The sequence below is a fragment of the Eptatretus burgeri genome, chromosome 18, assembly GCF_056783735.1.
Source record: "Eptatretus burgeri isolate ZD-2024b chromosome 18, Ebu_testis_v1, whole genome shotgun sequence".
Taxonomy (NCBI): domain Eukaryota; kingdom Metazoa; phylum Chordata; class Myxini; order Myxiniformes; family Myxinidae; genus Eptatretus; species Eptatretus burgeri.
The window spans coordinates 36,568,963-36,590,653 of NC_140978.1; the positions used below are offsets into that span (position 1 = coordinate 36,568,963).

A 21,691-nucleotide genomic window follows, 5' to 3' on the forward strand; every position below is an offset into this window, starting at 1 on the left:
AGAAGAAGGGAGGAAAACAGAAAGTAAGGCTATTGATATTGACTATGCCAGGTGGCATATGGAGCTTCTTATGAACTTTTGCCATTTCTGTCAATCTTGGGCTCACATTCCGATTTTATCCGAGGTGACCTTCATTTCTTTCATTTCCTTTTTGATGGTGCGTTGCCAGGTCTCTCTATACCGTCCAATCCTTCTCTTCCCGTCAGGTACCCAGAATATTTCTCTTTTTGCCATATCTTCATCCTCAATGTGCAACACATGACCAATCCATCTCCACCTCTGAATTTTATATCTTCGATGATGTTTTTCCTTCTTGGTAACTTTTCAACCTATTTATTAACAGCCATGTCAGGCCAGAAGATGCTCAAGATTTTCTGATGGCTGCTGTTGATGAAAAAGTCCAGTTTGCTATTTCTTTGGTGATTTTCCAAGATTGAAATCCAAATAAGAAGAGTGACCTCACATTGTTGTCGAAGGTTATCAGCTTAGTTTTGGTGTTGTGCTTTTTTTTTTAATACATGATCGAGGCTCATGGAAGTACTCGAGTAGAAGAGAAAGGAATAAAATGCAACCTTGTCTGACCCCTGTAATAACTTCAAATTCGGATGACAACTTATTGTTATAAATCACACTGCATTTGTCTCCATTGTAGATACTATCTGTCATCCATCCAAATGTATCTGGTACTCCACAGTCTCAATATCGTCCACATTCCCTCTCGATTCAGACTGCTGAACACTTTTACAAATTCAATGAATGATAGGTAAATGTTTGCATTCAGATCAGGTCAGGTATGGGGAGCATATGCTAGAGCAGAGCGTCGCTGTGTCCACTTTCCACCGGTACTCCAGGGGCCTCTGTCTGGCCACCCCCCAGGCAGATGCCTGGTCCATCCCAATCTCACTGAGACGCCGATGCAATCACGAAGCACGTGGTCGGCCCATTGCCCTCCTCCACTCACGAGGCTCCCTCGCTGCTCTGTGGGGGTCGGTTCTGGTTTGCCTAACCATCACAGTCTCTCTTGTTCTGGGATCCCTCCTTAGCCACAGCAACCCCCGGACTCGCTCTCCACGTCCCGATCCAGCATCCTCAGGATCTCACCTGCATTGCCTTTGCAATCACCGACGAGCAGTAGCTTTTGTTTGAGAAGTAGTCATAACTCTTCACGGCACGGGACTCCCTCGGCTTGCTATGATGGGCCCTTTCCTTAGCTGATCTGCTCAAGCATTTCAGTGGTGCCCATCGGAAACTAACTGAAACTCTTGGGCCGAACAGAAATGACTGCTATCAACTATTTACGCATCGTAAAGATGATTGGGATAGGTAAGATTAATGTGGGTAGAAAAGATCTTTCCATCTTACCTCCATTATTTCTTGCTTTTCATCTGGAGCAAAAAGATTTGGAATTTCACCCGTATTCAGGAGGTTATCGATGTCCTCCAGGAAGACCTCCTGCTTAATCTGAGTATCTGTGATCAGGAACACCATTTTCTTCCCTTTGGCCCCTGCGTTCTTCAGCAATGACTGCAAAAAGAAGAATTAAACAGCACATCATTCTGGTGCTGCTGTACGAAGACAACATGTCAAGGTGCATGCTCCTTCTTGCATCGGCATATTTTGATAATTTACCTTTATATCATCCCTCCATTCAGAAAAGCCATAGTTCTTTGACACTTCAGGCTGGAACAAGGTCAGGTCAGCCATGGAAGCTGCCAAGCGTGTAAGTGACTGTCGACCACTCCCACCCACTCCAACAAGCATGGCATTCTCCCCTGGCTGCTTGAGAATACGGTTGATGCGTGAAAGGTGCTCCAACATGTACCTGCAGAACACCAACACCACCTCAAATAAAATTCCTTGAGCTTCTCTTGAAGCAGGTCATAAGAAATGGGCACTATACCGAGCTGAAATAAATTCAGTGACATATTGTGAATCGTGGATATCAAAAAATGGCAAAACACCTGAAAACGACAAGGTTCATGTGGTTTTTGTGAGTTTGGTTGTATATCTCCAGACACTGCTCCACCACGGAGGCAAATTCCTGCACTGATGGAACCTCTGCATATAAACGGTCATCCTCAATTGCATCCAAATCCATATAATCACCAAACATGAGGTTCCGTAGATTGTCTTCGGTTACCTGCACAGACGTCTTGACATTTAATCTCCAGCATGCATGAAAATCTTGAGAGCTCTACTTTCTTTTCATCATCAGAAATAACAGCTTATATATCTGTTGGACTTGATCAAGTCAGACTGTATAACTAGACTCAATTTCAAATTATAATCAGGATTTACTCTGAGCATTTGGTTGCCTGTTTTTGTTTTGCTAAGAAAATACTACGTGTAGTTTTTAAAACATTCTACTTACAAGTTTGTTCCCTTCCTTGAGATGCTCAAAAGTCCCATCCAAGCTCTCTTTGAAGTGGTCTTTGAGCAGAGTGTGCAAAAGCTGGAATAGCAAAGCCCTGTCCCCATCGTCCACGAGTCGGTCATAGAATACACGCAGCACCTCATGCACAAACAGCCGTACCATGGACATCTTGCCAGAATATGTCTCACGCCGAAGCAGCAGCACGCCACGAATAACTCGTGCAAAGTCACGGAGGTTGAATATGTAGTGAGACTTAGCCGGGGTAGGAAGCAGGTTCTCCATGGCCTTCTGGTACACCTGACGAAAAGCACACAATCTGATTGAGATGAGATTATTGATGATATTGACCTCATATAGTCTCGATCTTGCTTTTACAACTGAAGGTTGCTTTTGTCATAAAATCAAAGGGCCTTTTGTTGCCATGACCCCATCGATTGAAATGAAGATGAACACCTAAATTCACATTTACTTGAAACTTACAGTTGAAGCTGAGTTGGAACATTCAGCCAAAAATTGACACAAGACCTTACCCTACAATTAACCTTCGGCAGACATCTATTTATTACTTATGCAAAGGGGTGGGGTAGTGGGGGTCATAGAATCGAGAAAAGGAAGACATCAGAATGAGAGGAGAGCAAATGGGTTCTTCAGGAGATGGTGGTATAAGAGTGGAGATGGATGGAAAAGTAGGTTCAGAGGAGAAAGAGGAAGACAAAGAAAAGGAATGAAATGAATTGAGCATGGAGCACATGAAAATGGATTGGGGGGGGGAGGGGTAGGGAGAGATGGGGAGGTTGTCAAGATTTCCACCATATTTTGACAATAAACTACAAATGGCACTCAGTAGAGCGCATACCTCAGCTACAGTTTATGTTTTTCATTCCACTGATAGGCCGGATCTGAATCCCGACCTTAACCAAAATCGAATCGGCTTGTTCTTGTCACCTAACCAACTCATCCACCTCGTTTTGTCATAACTTGTCCACAACTTTTTGAGATATCATGTGTTTTTGGCCCCATCTCTCAATGATGAAGAATCCGGTTTTTTTTTTTTTTTAATTCTACTATCCAGATCCAGATCTTCACCAAAATTGAATCAATTCATCCTTGTTATACATGCAACCTTAACAACAAGTTTTGTCCAAATCCATCTATACCTTTTTGAGATATCCTGCTCACAACAGAGACAGACAGACAGACAGACAGGGGTGAAAACATAACCTCCATCCACCTTCGATGACAGAGGTAATAAATGGCTTCGAAGATTAAAATAGTACAAGGACATTATATGAGGCAGAGTTTCTGTTTTCTAAGCTTTGAATTAAATAATAACACACGAGTTTTTAGCTGTTACACGAGCTTTGACTTGGTATACAAAAATTTATTTTTTACATCCGAAGGCTCACCTCCAGAGTTGCATTTACAACTTGGTTTCCAAGCGTAAAGCATTCTGGTGGGAATTGGTTTTTCCTCAAAAAGAAGCTCACAATGCTCGAGAAAATGTGAACCATGGTCTCATCACTGAAGGCATTGATGGAGATGATGTTGAAGTGGCGGGTGAAACGGGCCGTGATCGGGTTTCGACCTCCACTCGGGGGGCCCATGGCAGCGATGAACTGCAAATCAACAAGGGAGACTTTTGTCTTCTCCTTGATATCATACCTGGAAGGATAAAAACATTGGAAGATTTTGTTTTTTATTTCAGATGGCAAGTTCTTTGCTAATTAGTAAGGAAACCGAGAGGTGGAAATTGTGGTCCAGCCCTCGATCATATTTCCTTGGCCTCACTATCTGATATAATCTTTTGTATGAGCATCATATCTCAAAACTAACATGAAAGGATAGTCGATGTCTGGGTATTCTCCATTAAGCTAAAACATTTCTGAGTCACACTGAACTCATCACGGTGTACAAGGCTTTAGTACAGAGCTCCATGGAGTATGGCTCCCCACTTTGGAATGGTGCTCATGCTTCCCAAATTGCTCCTCGAGGGAATCAAAAACAAGGCCTTTCACCCCATTGGAATAACAAGACAGGAGGTGGATTCCCAAGGATTGTCATTCTTGCACCAGTAGCAAGTTGTTGGGCTCTATATTTATACAAGCTAACATCTGGCCTTGCTCCTCCTGCTTCTCCTATCTCTGCCCTCCCCAAGCCACTGCATGTCGTACACATTCCTCAATAAACCCTCATCTGCTCATCCTTCCGACGTCCAGGCTGGTGGCCCATCTGTGTTCGTTTGTCCCCTTATTCTCCTGATTGTGTAATCATCTCCCTGTGTCCATCATCTTCACTTCAGCCTTTCAGATGCCCTGCCTATCCCTCATTTGCTCACCCATACATATCCACCCACAGATTCTTTCCTATTCTGTTCCTCTCCAGGCAATTGGTACCTCATTTTGTTTTATTCCTTATTTCCTCCTCACATATCCATCCATGCATGCCCCCTCCACCAGCCTGCACGTCCCCAATACATTTTGGTAATGTGTAAACCCACCAACCTATCTAATTTAGCTCCACCATGAGCCCACACCCTTGTATTAAAAAGGATGTTTGGTAAGTGCTGAAGGGAAATTGTGAGTGAAACCATCTTAAGCACAGGATCAGGGTAAATAGATCTGAAAATGGACATAAGAAAGAAAAAATGGTTAAGACAAGAGGCACAAGCACTTCATTTCATAGCAAATTATTTACGAGGCGATTTGTTGAGATTAATTTCCCCACATCCAGAACCCTTTTCTCTTTCCATTATATCATTTGCCCGAGGTCATCTTCCATCTGCTTAGAAGTCAGCCAACATCACTGTAGTGCAATGAACAAGGTGCAAAAATCGATTCCCTTAACTCTACAGACCTATGAGCTTACTTCCAATCATCAGCAAGGTCAATCCATCATCACAGTTGATACGAAATCCTTCCTTTTCTCCAACAACCTCATCTCAGACCACCAATATGGTTTCAGACCAGGTCATTCCACTAACCAAGTGCCGCGGCGACTACGGCACCCACTACAAGCCTCAGGCGGCGCGCACTCCTTATATCCCTGGCAGACACGATGATCACGCCGACCACTCCCCCCACCATCATGCCCTGCCCCGCAGGCCCGCAGGCTATACCACACTCCTCCCTCCTAAAACCATGATTATTAAATGATCAGCATCATAATAAGCATAAGCAGCACGAAATACCACGGTATCAAAGCAGACAAGGTACAAAAAAGAAACAGCATAGTATAAAAGCACATCACACCATATATCGTGTCGATGCGAGCGAGTGGAGCTGCAACGGCCAGGTTCCGAAGACTAAGTTGCACCATGAACCTACAAAACCCTGACCGCGTCACCGATATGAAGCAGCAAGGCGAGAAGCACAGCATCACTATGCAGCAAAAGCGCCCCCAGGCAGCTCATGCTTACATGGCCTTCGGCGAGGTCATGGCAACCTCCCGAGCAAACCTCCACCGGCACCATCAAACGCCTCCGGCCAACAAGGCGGCACATCTCCCCCAGCCAGACCTGAAGCAGATAAACATTCCGAGGCCGGAAGCCCGCTGTCTGGAAGCCGTGGCGCCAACACCAGACCCGACTGACCTTGGGTGGGGGCGCTGAACAGCGCCGCTGGCTGGATGCAACCAATGCCCCATAACAACCCACGCACCACAATCAGTTGAGATTCCAACGCATGTCCAAACGGCCTTGAGCGAAAACAGAGAGCCGCGTCCGAGGCGCCAGGCACGTCTGACCTTGCCGAAACCAGAGGTGGGGGTAACGCTGAACAGCGCAACAGCCCTGGCTCCAAGTCGATCTCCGAGACCCACACGGCAGTTTGTTGGTTCATACTGCCGTGTGGGTCTCGTCATAAATCAATAAGAACATCGTTGGTACAATTGCAAACTCATTTTCCCGTACAGCGCGTTCTTTCGATAAAATCCCTGCACCTGACAAAGTAACCACCCGTGGCCTGGGGCAACGGGAGGACAACAAAACCTCTTTATTTGCCACCATCGCTCCCAAAGCCTCCACATCACATTGATCATAATGCAAATCCCATCGATTGATCTCAGCCAAACCCACTCTCACACAGGAACTGTCGGCATTTATTTCAATACCATTAAACCGCATTACTTGAGCAATGAAAAACAAACACGCAATGAACAGCAACCCATAAACCACATCACGTGTCCGTCTCTTGGTTGTCGTCCCGATGTTGCGAACCGTGACTTTCTTGAACGCGACGGGCTCGCTGCAACTCCCCGTTGAAACTGCCCGAACAACACAGGCGCGCCTTGCACCATAAGCGCATTCGAAGCGCGAGAGCTCAGCGCGAGAGCTGGCACAGCTCCCGTTGCTCCCGAACCGCACATCACCGTTGCAGGCAGCAACGAACGGCCACTCCCGTTGCATCGATGCGGCTCCCGCCGCCAGAACCTCGCCCTCGGGACTCGACGAAAGCATCGAAGGGAGCACCGGCGCACATGGAGGTACAAACTGGAGATCCAGCCCGAGGTGCGTCAACCAGCCCCGACCCAAAAGGGCGGGCCCCTCCCCTCGCACCACAAACACCGAGAGTAGGGCGCTTCGACCCTGGTAGAGCACAGAGACGTCGGCCACCGCAAGCGGTGCAATCGCTTCGCCGGTGTACGTGTGCGATGCGAGGGCAGCACGAGTGGACTCAACTCGACACCCGATCAGTGCCCCGATCACTCCGACCTCCCCTGGCATCGGTCCTGTCACCGTCGGACCAACTGAAACCAGGCTCAACATGGGCAGCATCAGTGCCCCGGTCACCTCAACCTCCCCTGCCACTGATCTTGTCACCTCCGGACCAACTGAAACCAGGCTCAACATGGGCAGCATCAGTGCCCCGGTCACCTCAACCTCCCCTGCCACTGATCTTGTCACCTCCAGACCAATTGAAGGCAGGTCTAACACCGGCAGTATCTCCCGCTCCGGGTCGCTGGAATCTCCGTGCCCAGGCTGCAAAACTCGATCCGAGGAGTTACCGTGTACGCCATGCACCGAACACCATACCGGCAGTAGGTCTCGACCCGGGACGGAAGGATCGCTTCGCACACCGCCATCTATGACTGTTATGATGGGCGATGACTCTCGGCACACACACCTTAGACATCCCCGAGTGCTCAGACCGCCGTCCGAGTGATCGCATTGCAACGCTCGTCCACGACCCGCGCCGCAGACCGTGCGCGCACGCCTGGAACATCGCGCTGACCTCCGGATTATCTGCTGCGCACTGACCATCGAGACCCCAGACATTCCTCAGAGCTTGCGCGACGTCCAACGCCGCGTCCGAGCTGAACTGCGTGTCCTCGTTCTTTAGCCGTGGCCTTGCAGAAATCATTCCCCAGAATTGTCGTGCCTCAATTAAACGAACTCCGAGCGCGGCCGTTGTCCACTCGACGTGACCGAAGTCGACTCCGCCGAAGGCGGGCACGCGTCCGTGCGCCGTGCCCCGACTTCCTGTCATGCCTGAGCTGGCCGCGCTGGCGAGCCTCCTGGCTCTGGAGCCTGCGCGCGCGGCGAGCGAACCTGCGATACGCTCTTCGCGATGCGTACTCCTCCGGAACCTCGAACCGCGCGGGGTGCGCTGAGTTACTCGCTGCCGATCTGAACCCAAACACCCTGCACACGCCGATCCGAACATCCTCGTCGCCAATCTGTAGTGTCGTGGTAGGGATGCTTAGAAGGCAGACACGAGTGGAGGATCAGTCGAGCCCGGCTTTGTTGCACCAGCGAGAGCGCGGGCGTACTTTGCCCGCAACTCTCCTTTATTGCGCACTCAACGCACACACGAGCCGCGGCGACTACGGCACCCACTACAACGCCTCAGGCGGCGCGCACTCCTTATATCCCTGGCAGACACGATGATCACGCCGACCACTCCCCCCACCATCATGCCCTGCCCCGCAGGCCCGCAGGCTATACCACATTTTCTACCCTCCTTAACCATAACCATCCTCACCCGCACTCCTCACATCACCCAAGGCCTTCTCCTTCTAAATTTCCAGTTTTTTCTTCTTGAGACTTTTCTTCTGTATCAATCCAGTCCCCCTCTCCATGTGTCCTTTCCTGCCTCCCCCTCCCCCAACCACAATTTTTCCCCATACCCATTGTTTTTCAACTTCACGGTTGGTGTGTCTCCCCACCCACTCCACTGTTGCTTTTGTTCTGTTGGGTCCTCATCCATTTAGTGTTGTAGCTCTTCCACGAGCCTTGACTCTGCATACAAAAAACCCCCCAAAAAACATATTAAGATATATAATATGCGGAACAAACATAATGGTGCTGCAGTCCATTATTCAGTGGTCATGATTAAATACCTGTACTTTGATAATGAAGTGCAGGACAGATGGATTGGATGTGATTCTGCAATGTTGTTGGCATCCCAGAGCACTGATCAGACAATGTGCGAGAAATCATTGTGGGGGATTTTTGAAGAGAAGGGTCTCTCAACTAAAGTATGGAACCACTAAGAAACTTGAGGATGCTGTGACCGAAATTTAGAGTGAAACCATCTATGAATAGCTTTGCAATGTGTCCCAAAGAACTCGGTGATATTATTAAGTATTTGTACAGTGACGGTAATCATACAGACAAATATGGATATTGTGATAACTGATCTCACGTTGTGGCCATGCTCGCTGTGGCCATGCTGTATAACGATTCATCTTTTAACCCTGAAAAATCTCTCACACACACTCTATAACACTATATTAAATAAAGCAATTGAATATATGTATGGATGTATGTATGAATGGTACATCTGAAAATCAAAGAAAAAAGCCAGGGTTGGCCTGATCTCCATTGAGAGGGAGTGGGGGGGGTGGGGGGGGCAAGTCAACTTGCCAATGCTCGAAAATGGAGCGAGTGTTTCAAGTGGTACAAATATAGCAAAAGATGCTTAACCACACACCAGTGTTTGTGGTCGAAGTATTGCCGCAATAGCTCTATTGGAGGCTGAGCACCAAACTTCTCTAAGGCAGGCATGTTCAGGTCGTCTACAAAGATGATACACTTTTTGCCCATTGGGGGGCCGTAGACCCGTTTTCGGCGCTTATCCAGCTTTTCCATGATGATAGTCTGCACAGATGAAGTTAAAGAAAAAAAAGCTTTAAAATGATGAGAGTGGAAAATAAACAATCTTGCATTGGCGGCAAAAAAGGTTGCTTGAGCAGAAAACTTGCAACTTGCAATGCTGCCAATTAGTTTGTGAGTGGATGATTCTAAGCATTTGTAGGCGACAACAAAGATCTGCCTACGAGATGAGGTGAAAGACTGGCCCCTTATGAGAGTAACAAAATTTGTATTATTAAACACAAATGCATTAATATCCAACAAACAAAATGTATAATTGTGTGTATGTATTTGTATATGTATGCATATGTATATGTATAAATACAGGGTGTCCCAAAAAAATGTACTCACATTTTGGCTCCTCATAACTCATTGAATTTTTCATTTCTTTTCAGATCAAATTGACCCTAATAATGGCAGAAGTACGACTAGGTTTTGAAGAAAGAAAATTTATCATAAAGTGCTACTGGAAGCATGAAAACATCATGGAAGTGCAAAGACAATTAAGAAGACATTTTCACAAAGATCCACCAATGCGACGCACCATTGCTCGCATCTGAGATAAGTTTGAAACAGATGGAACTGTGCCTGACGTCCATAAGGAGCGTTCAGGAAGACCACGGTCATCAACCACCCCTGCAAAGGAACCTTCCACCGATCCCCACGGAAATTTGTACGACAAATGGCTCGTGAGACAGGAATCCCAAAACCAAGCGCCAATTGCATTTTGAAGCGAATTAATTGGAAAAGTTACATTCCAAAATTAATCCACACTCTAAATGAAGACGATCCTGACCGGAGAGCTGAATTTTGTGAGTGGTACCTGGGCAAATGCGAAGAAGATGCAGCATTTCCATCCAAAATTGTTTGGAGCGATGAGGCCAGCTTCAAGTTAAATGGCTCAATTAACCGACACAATTGCACCTACTGGGCTCCTGAAAATCCATATGTTACTATGGAACACCATTTAAACTTACCAGGGGTTACTGTGTGGTGTGGGATATCATCATTGGGCATCCGAGGGCCATTCTTTTTTGACCAAACTGTCACTGGGGATGTTTACTTAAACTTGCTGCAGGAATCCGTCGGTCCACGTGTCGATGAGATATTTGGTGATGAAGAGATTTACTTTCAGCAAGATGGAGCACCTCCCCACTACCATCGTGATGTAAGGGCCTATCTCAAAGCAACTTTTCCGAACAGATGGATTGGGCGAAGAGGAAGTGTTGAATTCCCTGCGCGTTCCCCAGACCTCACTCCAATGGACTTCTTTTTATGGGGATATCTCAAAGATAAGGTTTATGGCTCAAAACCAGCAACAGTCGATGAGCTGAAAGAGGAAATTGAAAGACAATGTCTTGCAGTTCCAAATTAAATGATTTGCAACGCTGTTGAATCCATTGGTCCGCGTTATCGGATGCGTTTGGAACGTGATGGTTGTCAGTTTGAACATTTGTAAAGGCCCAGTCACACCTTGACGTTTTAGCCAACGTATGCCGATTTTTGATTTTTTTTTCTAAAACGCTGGCACACGTTGAATACGTCATGGGTAAGTTTTGATAACATTGAGAGCACGCTGAAAAACACTGCCATACGTCGGTGTACGTTGGCTTTAAACGTTGTACTTTTTGGTTGTCCTCAAATTTTTTCATGCTTGAAATTTCACAACGTATGCCGGCGTATGACTCACACGTTCCGCTACGCTGGCCACAAGTTGTATGCACGGTCTGCGATCGTTGACAGACGTAAACACATGCTACTTGTAAGTTAATCATAAGTTGAGACACGCCGAGGTAATGTTTAGCGTACCCGAAACTTATTTCCAACCTATGATTAACGTGTTGTTGGCACGTTACGCGATCGTTGCCACACATCGACAGACGTTACTTTTAAGTTACTCATAGGCTGAAAGACGTTGGTATAATGGATCGTCCTTGCATCAGCGTCCATGGCCACGGCCAGGACACTTATTTGCAGCATTCTTCAAACTTTTCTTTGGCATGACGAGGATGTTCACACTTCGATGTCTAGCTTGGCTATGATTCCAATTGTCCATCGGCAGCGTCTATTTAAAATAGTCGAGTTTGAGCGTTTTAACACGTTCAGAAGAAACGCTTCAAATTTCCAAACCCCAGTGTCAAAAAACAAAGGCGAGTGACAGCAATTTAAATCGTTCATTGTAAACAATGAAAATAGCTGAGTGGTACCGTTTAAAAGTCGTTGAGTGTAAAAAAAATCCAATTGTTGAGCGCAAGCGTCTACTTTCAATAGTGGGGTTTGAGCGATTTAGCACGTTCAATAGAAACGATTAAAATTTCCGAGCGCCAGCGTCAAAAAACAAAGGCGAGTGACAGCAATTTAAATCGTTCATTGTAAACAATGAAAATGGCTGAGTGGTACCGTTTAAAAGTCGTTGAGTGTAAAAAAAATCCAATTGTTGAGCGCAAGCGTCTACTTTCAATAGTGGAGATGCAGCCATTTAAATCGTTGAGTGGCAGCCTATGAATAGCAAACCCTACGTCACCGGCAAAGATAAGCTGCCACACGATATGGATAAGTTAGGCTATCGTTGGGCATAGTTTGTGAACGCCGGCTTCACGATAATTATTCGTTGGTATATCGTATCTATAAGTAATCAAAGCGCTCTATGCACATTATTAGTTCATTGTGCATTTGTCCAACCCGTTATGGATAGACCTAAATTGTAAAAACAAGCTATAGCTCATTGTTGAAAAAGCCCCATAAAAAATTAGCCGCGAAGAACTTCGAACAATGGTGAAAAGATGTCTCCTACCCGTGGATATGCGGACGCAAGGACGATCCATCATAACCCACACCCTCCCCCTCACACTCACCTACTACTGCCAACATGAACAAACTACTACTAATACTAATACTAATACTGATACTGTTACTGCTGACATGGACATCGACTCAAAAAGGACTCGAAAACACTGTTGGGTTCCCCTTTTATGAGCAGCATTTTTATATACCAATCCCCAAAACCGCTGGGAACACGTCTTTATATGGCAGTTGTAAGCTAGAAACATGTTAATTTATTTTTTTTTGTCGACCGGAAGACGTCATTGGAATACGTCTACATACGTCGTTGTGTGTTGGGACTACGTAAAGAATTGGTTCAAAGCACGTCAAACATAAGTTAGAAATAAGTTTCGCGTAAAAAAGACATTACCGCGACGTGTTTCGACTTATGAGTAGCTTATAAGTAGCCTTTGTGGACGTGTGTAAGCGTCCACATATCGTGTGTAAAACTTATCCCCATCGCATGCGGAACGTGTGTCATACGCCGAGTACGTCGTAAAATTTTGAACATGTTTAAAATTTCTTGACGTACTCTGCTTACTACGACGTATGATAGTGTACTTTAGCGTTCTTCTCACGTATACCAAACTTACTCATACCGTATTTGACGTGCCCAACGTTTTAGACACATTTTTCTTAGGTCGGCATACGCTGGCAAGATCGCCAGGGTGTGACCGCGATGTTGTCACTTCCATTTCTACGGCAGTTATGATTCGAATCGTTGTGCGTCAGCCTTTTAATAGGCTACGTCATGACATCGTCGGCGATGCGTGCAATGCGCTATGCCTAAGTTAGACTATCGTTGGGCATCGGTTGTGTAGGCCGACAACAGGTTCAGCATTCGTTGGTATAAGTTATCTATAACACAACGAAACGTTCTGTGTCTGTTACCAATGCGTTATACATAAGACAAAGTCGCTATGAATACGTCCGAATCTTAAAAAAAAAACATCAAAAGTTCAACGTAAGCCAGCGTTTTACATACATTTTAATACGTTGCCATCGCTGGCTAAAACGTCAAGGTGTGACCGGGCCTTAAACATGCATTTATCCATTTAACTATTAATCTTGTTTCTAAGTCAATAAACAACGCATTTATTATCATTTAAAGAGCAAGTACATTTTTTTGGGACACCCTGTATGTATGTATGTATATATATATATATATATATATATATATATATATATATATATATATATATATATATATATATATATATATATATATGTATATATATATATATATGTTTTTTTTGTTTTTTTTTAAGAAAAAGGTGGATCCAACCAAAAAGTAACTAGATCTACTCTGTTAATGTAAGTAATAATTGCAATGACACTTGGTAGAGCACATACTTCCACCTGGCTGAACAGTTTTTTTTTGTTTTTTATTGTGCATCATGTTGAGGCTTGTGGAAGAACTAACACACAGAACATATGTATAAACAAGGCAGGAGACGAGGAGTGGGGGAAGGAAGCACAAAACAGTGGGGAACAGAGACGATAGGAGATCTGTAGAAGGGAGAGGGATGGGGTGGGGTACATGGAGTGAACAAGATGGACACTACAGGGACTTTCAGGAAAGAAAACAGGGAATTTGAAGGAGGTGAGTTTGGGGTGGATTAATGAGGGTTGAAAAGATCAAGATTTTGGATGGTGGAAGATATCAGATGGTGGTGAACAGCTGTTTTGAAGGCCTGTAGGGAGGGATGGGATTGAAGAGAGTGTCGGAGTTGGATGATAGTCTGATTGTTACATTTTGTATCCCAATGATAGTCCGAATCTGCATCCAGACCTCAACCAAAATATAATCAGCTTGTTTTTGTCACACACCCAACTCATCCATGAAGTTTTGTCATAACTTGTCCATAACTTTATGAGATATCATGTTTGATATAGTTTTTGGCCCCATCTCTCAATAGTGAAGAATTGCGCAAAAAACATTTTTTTCATTCTCGTATCCGGATCCAGATTCGGATCTTCACCAATGTCTAATCAATTTGGCCTTGTCAAAGACCAAACCAATCCACCAACTTTGTCTGAATCCATCCATAACCTTTTGAGATACCCTGCTCACAGACAAACAGACAAACAGGAGTGAAAACATAAGCTCCGTCCACCTTCGGTGGCAGAGGTAAATAAGTAAGAGCAAACCCGGACTTAGTCGTAAAGACCAATAAAAGTGAAATGACAAATGCGAAGCCACCATAACAAGTAATTCATGGTGAATGTATTAGTTTATGAATTAATTATTTTGAGACTGTGACATGAAGATGCAATATCACCTGCGTCTGATTGGCACCAGTTTGTGCTGAGAAGTTTACAAACGTAGGAAAGAACTTGTCTTTGTCCAAGTGGTTCAAGAGTTTGTCTTTCACATTGATGGACTTTCCTGTGCCAGTGGGTCCCACAAACAGCAAGGGCCTGCAGGTATACAAGATAAAGAAAAAGACCATTGCATGCTTTTACTTTACTGCAACTGCTTAATAAGGCCCATTGCAAAGCTTTACGTGTACATATATATTACAAGTGGTAAGAAAACTTTTAGGAGATACCAGTGCACCTTCACATGAATCACAAGGACATTAAGAGAGAATGGACATTCCAACACAGATTATGGAGTTTCATCAAGCATTCCAGTATAATGAGCCGTGTGCTCAGAAGGGAACTCCAAGAAGGCGAAACCCATGCATCTTGTATTCCCATTTAAATAATTCTCATAATCTTGTTTCCCTGGGGGCTATTTCCCCAAAACCCTGATGAAACCTTTGGGTGCACTGAACACCAACACCAGCGCATCTCATAACCGATTATATTTTCGCAACACACAAAGAAAATCCATCATCAGGCTCAAATATCATGTGAATGATGTTATCATTGTTAACAATTAATGTTTCCCATGGGAAGTTGATCACAAATTTAAAATTTTGCATCAATCAGTTGAGCAGTTTCAAAGAAGAGGATTTTTAAAGGTTTTCCTCTGTTCAAATATGGCTGCCATTGTGGCAGCCATATTGTTAACAAACTATATTTCCATCAGTAGTTGATCACACATTTAAAGTTTTACATTGATTGGTTAAGCTGTTTGAGAGAAGATTGTTAAAGGTTTCCCTAAAATCCAAAATGGCGGCTAAACTAGATTGAAATTCAAGTACTTTTGGGGCCGGTAAACCTTACGATGATCTACTTATAGGTGGGAGTGGGGTGGGGGGGGGTAGGGGGAGGGTACCATGAACAAACTTGAGTTTTGTTCATGGTACCCTCCACACCAAACTTGAGACAAGTTTGGTCACAATCCCATCAGCAGTTTTGAAGAAGACGTTGCAAGTGTTTATGGATGGATGGACTGAGTAACAGACAGGATGATGCACCATCTCACCTGAACTATGTTCCAGGTGAGCTAAAAAAATATGCAGAAAATTAAAAACAAGATATTAAAAACAACTTTTCAGCAAAGTCGCTGGTAATAAACAGATTTTTTAATGTAGTCCAACTGGATGAACGGGGCGCGGTAATTTGGTCACAGGAAACTTGGTCACGGTAAAACGGTCACAAGGTAATTTGGTCACAGTAATTCGGTCACGGTATTATTATTATTATTATTATTTATTCACTGCATTTAAGGCCAGTAAGGCCCAAGAGCAGTAATAAACCTTTTCATTCCATGGCCGGCGAATCTTGTTGGCATAATGACGTATTGACCAAGTTTACTGACTACTATAATGGAATCGATTCTGTCTCTCTCAACTTTTAAATTCTGATTCCATTATAGTAGTCAGTGAACTTGGTCAATACGTCATTATGCCAACAAGATTTGCCGGCCATGAAATGAAAATGTTTATTACTGGCCTTAAATGCAGTGAATAATAATAAAAATAATAATAATAATAATAATAATAATAATAATAATAATAATAATAATAATAATACCGTGACCATATTACCGTGACCGAATTATTATCCTGGTGTTGGCGCAGTGATTAGGGCAGCGGCTTGGGATCCAAAAGGTACTGAGTTCAAGCCCCGTTGGGCCACTGAATTAATACACCAGGGGGTTGACTCAGCCTGTCATCCTTCCGAGGTCGGCGAAGTGAGTACCAGTGTACTGGGCCGGTGTATACCCCGGTTAAAATAGGTGTACCATATCCCTGTGTCGTAAGAGGCGACCAGGGTTGCGTCAGGAAGGGCATCCGGCGTAAAACATGTGCCAAATCACTATGCAGATCAGACGGATGATCCGCTGTGGCGACCCCTAACGGGAGCAGCCGAAAGAAGAAGAAGAAGAAGAAGATTACCGTGACCGAATTACTGTGACCAAATTACCTCGTGACTGAATTACTGTGACCAAATTACCTCGTGACCGTTTTACCGTGACCAAATTACCTTGTGACCGTTTTACCGTGACCAAGTTTCCCGTGACCAAATTACCTACATTCGGATAATCAGCTTTTGTCATTACATACTTAGTAATAATCATATGAAAATATCAAACTTACCTGCCATGTTGAATGCAGAGGTCCATGAGGTATGTATATCTGGCTGTATCGATGGTTGGTACAATCATATCCTGTACCTTTGTGTTTTGATCACCAAAGTTCAGGTTCTTGATAGATTCCTTCCAGTGGACCCAATGTCCACGAGCTTTCAGCTAGCAGCGAAATGAAATAAAACAAGGAAAAATGACATAAAATGTCATAGCCCCTGTTGTTTCAGTAATTTTGTTGAAAGGAGTTCAACGGCTAGCCCATATTTATTTACAACTAAAATGGCTGCCAGTCCACCAGTCGGCCATCTTTGATCAGATCACAAAACAAAGTTAAGTGCAAGTGTATGCCATCGTGTGCTTTGCTTGTGCCATGTTTGAACAAAATCGGACTATGCATGTCCGAGAAGTGGTTGGGGACACTTTTAAGTTACAAAATGGCCACCAGTCGGCCATCTTGGATCTCATGTCGAAACAAAATGGTGTTTTCCCCAAAATCCTTATGTAAGCCATCATTCATTATCTGTGCACCAAGTTTGAACAACATTGGTAAATGCATGTCCAATAAATTGTTTTGGACGTGTTTGATACCTGGTTGTTTTACAACTAAAATGGCTGCCAGTCTATCTTTGATCAAAGACCAAAGATCGAAAGTCTATCTTTGCCAGATCAAAGATCGGCCATCTTTGATCAGATCGCAAAATAAAGTTCTGTTCTTGCATGTGGCAACTTGGCTGCCAGGGTAGCTCTCATTTATAGGAAGAGCGGCTGTGCTGCTGATGCTGTGCCCCTTTACGAGTACACTGGTCCTCGTTTCACTGACCTTGGAAAGATGACAGGCTGAGTCAACCCCACCTAGTGTTAATCCAGCAGCCAACAGGACTCAAACTCAGGAACCTAAGATCATAAGCCAGCCACCGTAACCACAAAGCCAACACCAGGCTTACAAAATAAAGTGAGGTGTACGTATATGCCATCATGTACTATGCTTGTGCCAAGTTTGAACAAAATCGGACGGACTGTGCATGTTTGAGAAATGGTTGGGGACACATTTAAGTAACAAAATGGCTGTCAGTTGGCTATCTTGGATCTGATCTCATAAAAAAAACGATGTGCATATATAAGGCATCATTCATTAGTGCCAAGTTTGAACAACATCAGTAAATGCATGTCCGAGAAATGGTTGAGGACGTGCTCAACATCGGGTTTTTTAACAACTAAAATGGCCGCCAGTCGGTCATCTTTAATCATATCGTGAAACAAAAGGATGTGCTTATGTATACCATCATGTGTTGTCTTTGTGCCAAGTACAAATAAAATTGGTCCACACATGTCCAAGATAAGATTGCGGACACACGCACACATGCACGGATGCACAAACATGAAAATCGAGATCAAATCCATAAGCCCCCATTTCGGACCAAGTCCAATGGGAGCTCATAATATGGGTCGCTGTCAGCAGACTAGATCGCAATTATTAAGTATGATGTGCAATTCAAACCCGGGCCAGGAACAAATATTCAGATGCCCAATTGTTGTGACAACTTACACAATACACATCCCCAAACATGTATGACGAATACTAGAAAGTAAGTGCTGAAGACAAGCATATGTACTGTCATACTCACTTCATACATGTAGTCATACACAAGCCCTTTATCATCAAATGGACATTCCCATTTTCCCACGCTTTCAGGGATGGGGCATTCAGATGACTTCCCTGTCAACGCATCTCGCAGGAAGGCATCAAACTTCACTCGACTCTCAAAGTCACACAAGGCCCCAAGAGACCATACCAGAGCAAAGGCAAACCCAGCCTAGAGAAAGGTGAGGGAGGGGAGGGAGTAAGACATACTCGTACAAACTGGGGTTGAGAAAATCAGGCTTAAGGGAAATATGCAGTTTGACTTTAAAACGAGAACAAACTATCTACCATATAAAACACAATGTGTGTTTGAGTATTTGTTTGTGTGATGTCTGTCCCCCTTCAAAAGGACGATTTAAGAAAGGTTTTAAAGGCCAATCTTTTAACACGACTGTGTGTTCACTACGGTCTATTTTTCAGGATAAAAGTTGCGGCTGTATGGACATGTGGCTCGTTTTCCTGACGCTGATCATGCTCACCAGATTCTCTCAGCGAGGTATTCTCGTAAGTGGAGGAGGCCAATGGGCCGACCACGTGCCTCGTGGTTGCAGCAGGTTGACCAGCATCTCAGGGAGATGGGGATGGGCCTGGCATCTGCCTGGGGGAAGGCCAGATGGAGGCCCCTGGAGTACCGGCGGAAAGTGGATGCAGCGAGGCGCTGTTCTGGCACATGCTCCCATACCTGACCTGACCTGACCTGTCAGACCTCGCTGTTCACAGATTCGCTATTCGCGGACCCCGTGTATTAGCAGTTGATAAAATGCGACCTGCTTCAACATTCACGGCCCTGTGCTCCGTGTATTCGTGGTATTTTTCCGCATTTTCGTGGTTTTTCATGTTATTTTTGGTTTTCCCTCATGAATCACGAACCGCCAGGAACCTATCCCCCTTTTTCCCATTGAAACAATGCCGCGCCATTTGTGGATTTGACATTCGCAGCATTTTCCAGGAACGTATCCCTGTGAATAGGGGGAGAGATAGAGATATAGAGATATAGAGATATAGAGATATAGAGATATAGAGATATAGAGATATAGAGATATAGAGATATAGAGATATAGAGATATAGATATATAGATATATAGATATATAGATATATAGATATATAGAGATATATATATATATATATATATATATATATATATATATATATATATATATATATATATATATATATATATATATATATATATATCACCCTTCAGCAGTCATGGTGACTCAAATATGTTTCCCATCATGGCCATCGCCACATGAATTTTAATGAGCATGTGCTTCCTGCTGTGCAAACCCAATGCATATGTCAAAGAAGCAGCCAAAGAGTTGATTTGTAAATGAATAAAGCATGCCCTATATTTAAACCTAAATTATAGCTTCCATTTTCATGACTGAAAGTGGCAAATTATTGTGCTGGATGTGGCGTATCGCTGTACTGTAGATCTTGCAACATAGTTGTGGCTTCTCTTTCCTCTGATCAGAGTAGACTTTCTCAGGAATAGTGTTCGAAACTTTTTCATGAATGGCAGGCAGACCTTGCAGAATGGGTGGCAGTATTAGAATAGAGATGGAAATATTTTCTGAATACAATGAGAGGTGAGGAAATGTTTCCTTCAGCTGTGACAACAGAGGTGGTGCGCCATTGACACCAAAATTAAAATTTGCTAACTCCATCTCCATAATCTTTACTGTCATTTACCTCTTTACAGAGTAGAACCCGAGTTCTTTCCGAGTGGTTTCCAGTATTTACAACGGACTGAGCCTGGTTGCTAAAGGCTGACCAGCAAGATGTGTACAATACACAAATTTAATCTCCATAATGTATGGAGGTTTTCTTCAAGATGTTTACTAAGATATATTCAGTGCACCTTCTTAAAAATACAATAACAATAACATTATATTAACCAATTTTGATTCAGAAAAATAGTTGTGAAGACAAATGGTCTGTGGAACATATTATCAACATAATTTATTACTTTTCGCTATCACAACAAATATATTATCCAATGGCATGCTCAGGAAATGCTCTTAATATGGAATATATATATATATATATATATATATATATATATATATATATATATATATATATATATATATATATATACATATACACATATATATATATATATATATACATATACACATATATATATATATATACATATACACATATATATATATATATATACATACACATATATATATATACATACACATATATATATACATACACATATATATATATATATACATATATATATATATATATATACATATATATATATATACATATATATATATATATATATATATATATATATATATAAACACATATACTGGATCGTTTTTATGTTTGAATGTTTGGATGGACTGCCTTGGCCCCATTGGTTGGACATCTGGCCCGACTCCACCCACAAATATAACTTGAAAAAATAATCATCATCATACGCTGCCATTTTGTGAAGGCACATTCGGCCTCAGGCTTCAAGCATCTGGTTTCAGACCAGTGGAATTTGAATTATCCTAGCTATATAACCATGATGTATTATATATGCACATAAGCAGTACGCATGTTTTTGCTTCATGTCGGTACCCCGGGGATATCTTTTTATTATTTCCGGGAGCGATCGCGGCAGCAGTCTGTTGTCGAACACTGCCTAAATAAAGGGATGAGCCATTTGTATAATAAATGAAGGTTGTTATTTAGTTGTTTTTTTTTGTAATTCCGGTTTTAGCCCGACTTTTCAAGGCTGAGTTGTGTGAAAATACGGAAAGGTCGCCCTGTCATTTTGACGGGCTTTTCTGCGAGTACGTAAATAAGGTCCACATCGATTATTATATTTTCAATCGCATGGGTTATTATCACATCCAACCATTATCCAAACTCGGAGATGCTTGACTTCCTCTAGTTGCTGAAGCTCGTCGATGAGAAGCATGTCAAACAGCCTTGTGAAAGACGTCACCAAGTTACTGTTCAACGTTGGTATGAGTTCCTGCAAAAGAACATCAATGTTAGGTACATCGCACAACTATGAACTTTTACAAACGAGTCTTTAGCCACACTGGAAATTTACTCAGCTTTCCGTTTTAAAGGGCGACTGACATCACCATGGATGCAATTTATATTACGATCGCTATTTGTGTGCAATTGCAAAAGTGAACTTTATTTAAAGCTCCATTGATGAGAAGCTTGGATTATTTTATCTGATTCATGCACTCACTCTGTCGTAAGTTTTCACGAGTGTATGAGTGGTAAAGCTTGACAATGCACCAACTGAATTG

General features: G+C 43.3%; 1 protein-coding gene and 1 long non-coding RNA gene across 5 annotated transcripts in view; one reads left to right on the forward strand and one right to left on the reverse strand.

Moving 5' to 3' along the window:
- DNAH12 (dynein axonemal heavy chain 12) overlaps positions 1–21,691 on the reverse strand; it is a 323,986-nt gene that overhangs the window by 126,533 nt on the left and 175,762 nt on the right. For all 4 annotated transcript variants that reach the window (XM_085863781.1, XM_085863779.1, XM_085863780.1 and 1 more), the window contains exons 35-44: positions 21,283–21,402; positions 18,396–18,584; positions 16,781–16,932; positions 14,570–14,708; positions 9,304–9,470; positions 3,781–4,036; positions 2,372–2,671; positions 1,962–2,140; positions 1,630–1,822; positions 1,363–1,524 (exon numbers count right to left, since the gene is read on the reverse strand). In XM_085863781.1, the coding sequence (XP_085719907.1) occupies positions 1,363–1,524; positions 1,630–1,822; positions 1,962–2,140; positions 2,372–2,671; positions 3,781–4,036; positions 9,304–9,470; positions 14,570–14,708; positions 16,781–16,932; positions 18,396–18,584; positions 21,283–21,402 (1,857 nt within the window). The remainder of the gene's footprint in view (positions 1–1,362; positions 1,525–1,629; positions 1,823–1,961; positions 2,141–2,371; positions 2,672–3,780; positions 4,037–9,303; positions 9,471–14,569; positions 14,709–16,780; positions 16,933–18,395; positions 18,585–21,282; positions 21,403–21,691) is intronic.
- On the forward strand, positions 13,684–18,963 carry LOC147008884 (uncharacterized). The gene is made up of 3 exons (XR_015053200.1): positions 13,684–13,890; positions 18,464–18,594; positions 18,833–18,963. It is a non-coding gene; the product is annotated as an uncharacterized LOC147008884 (long non-coding RNA).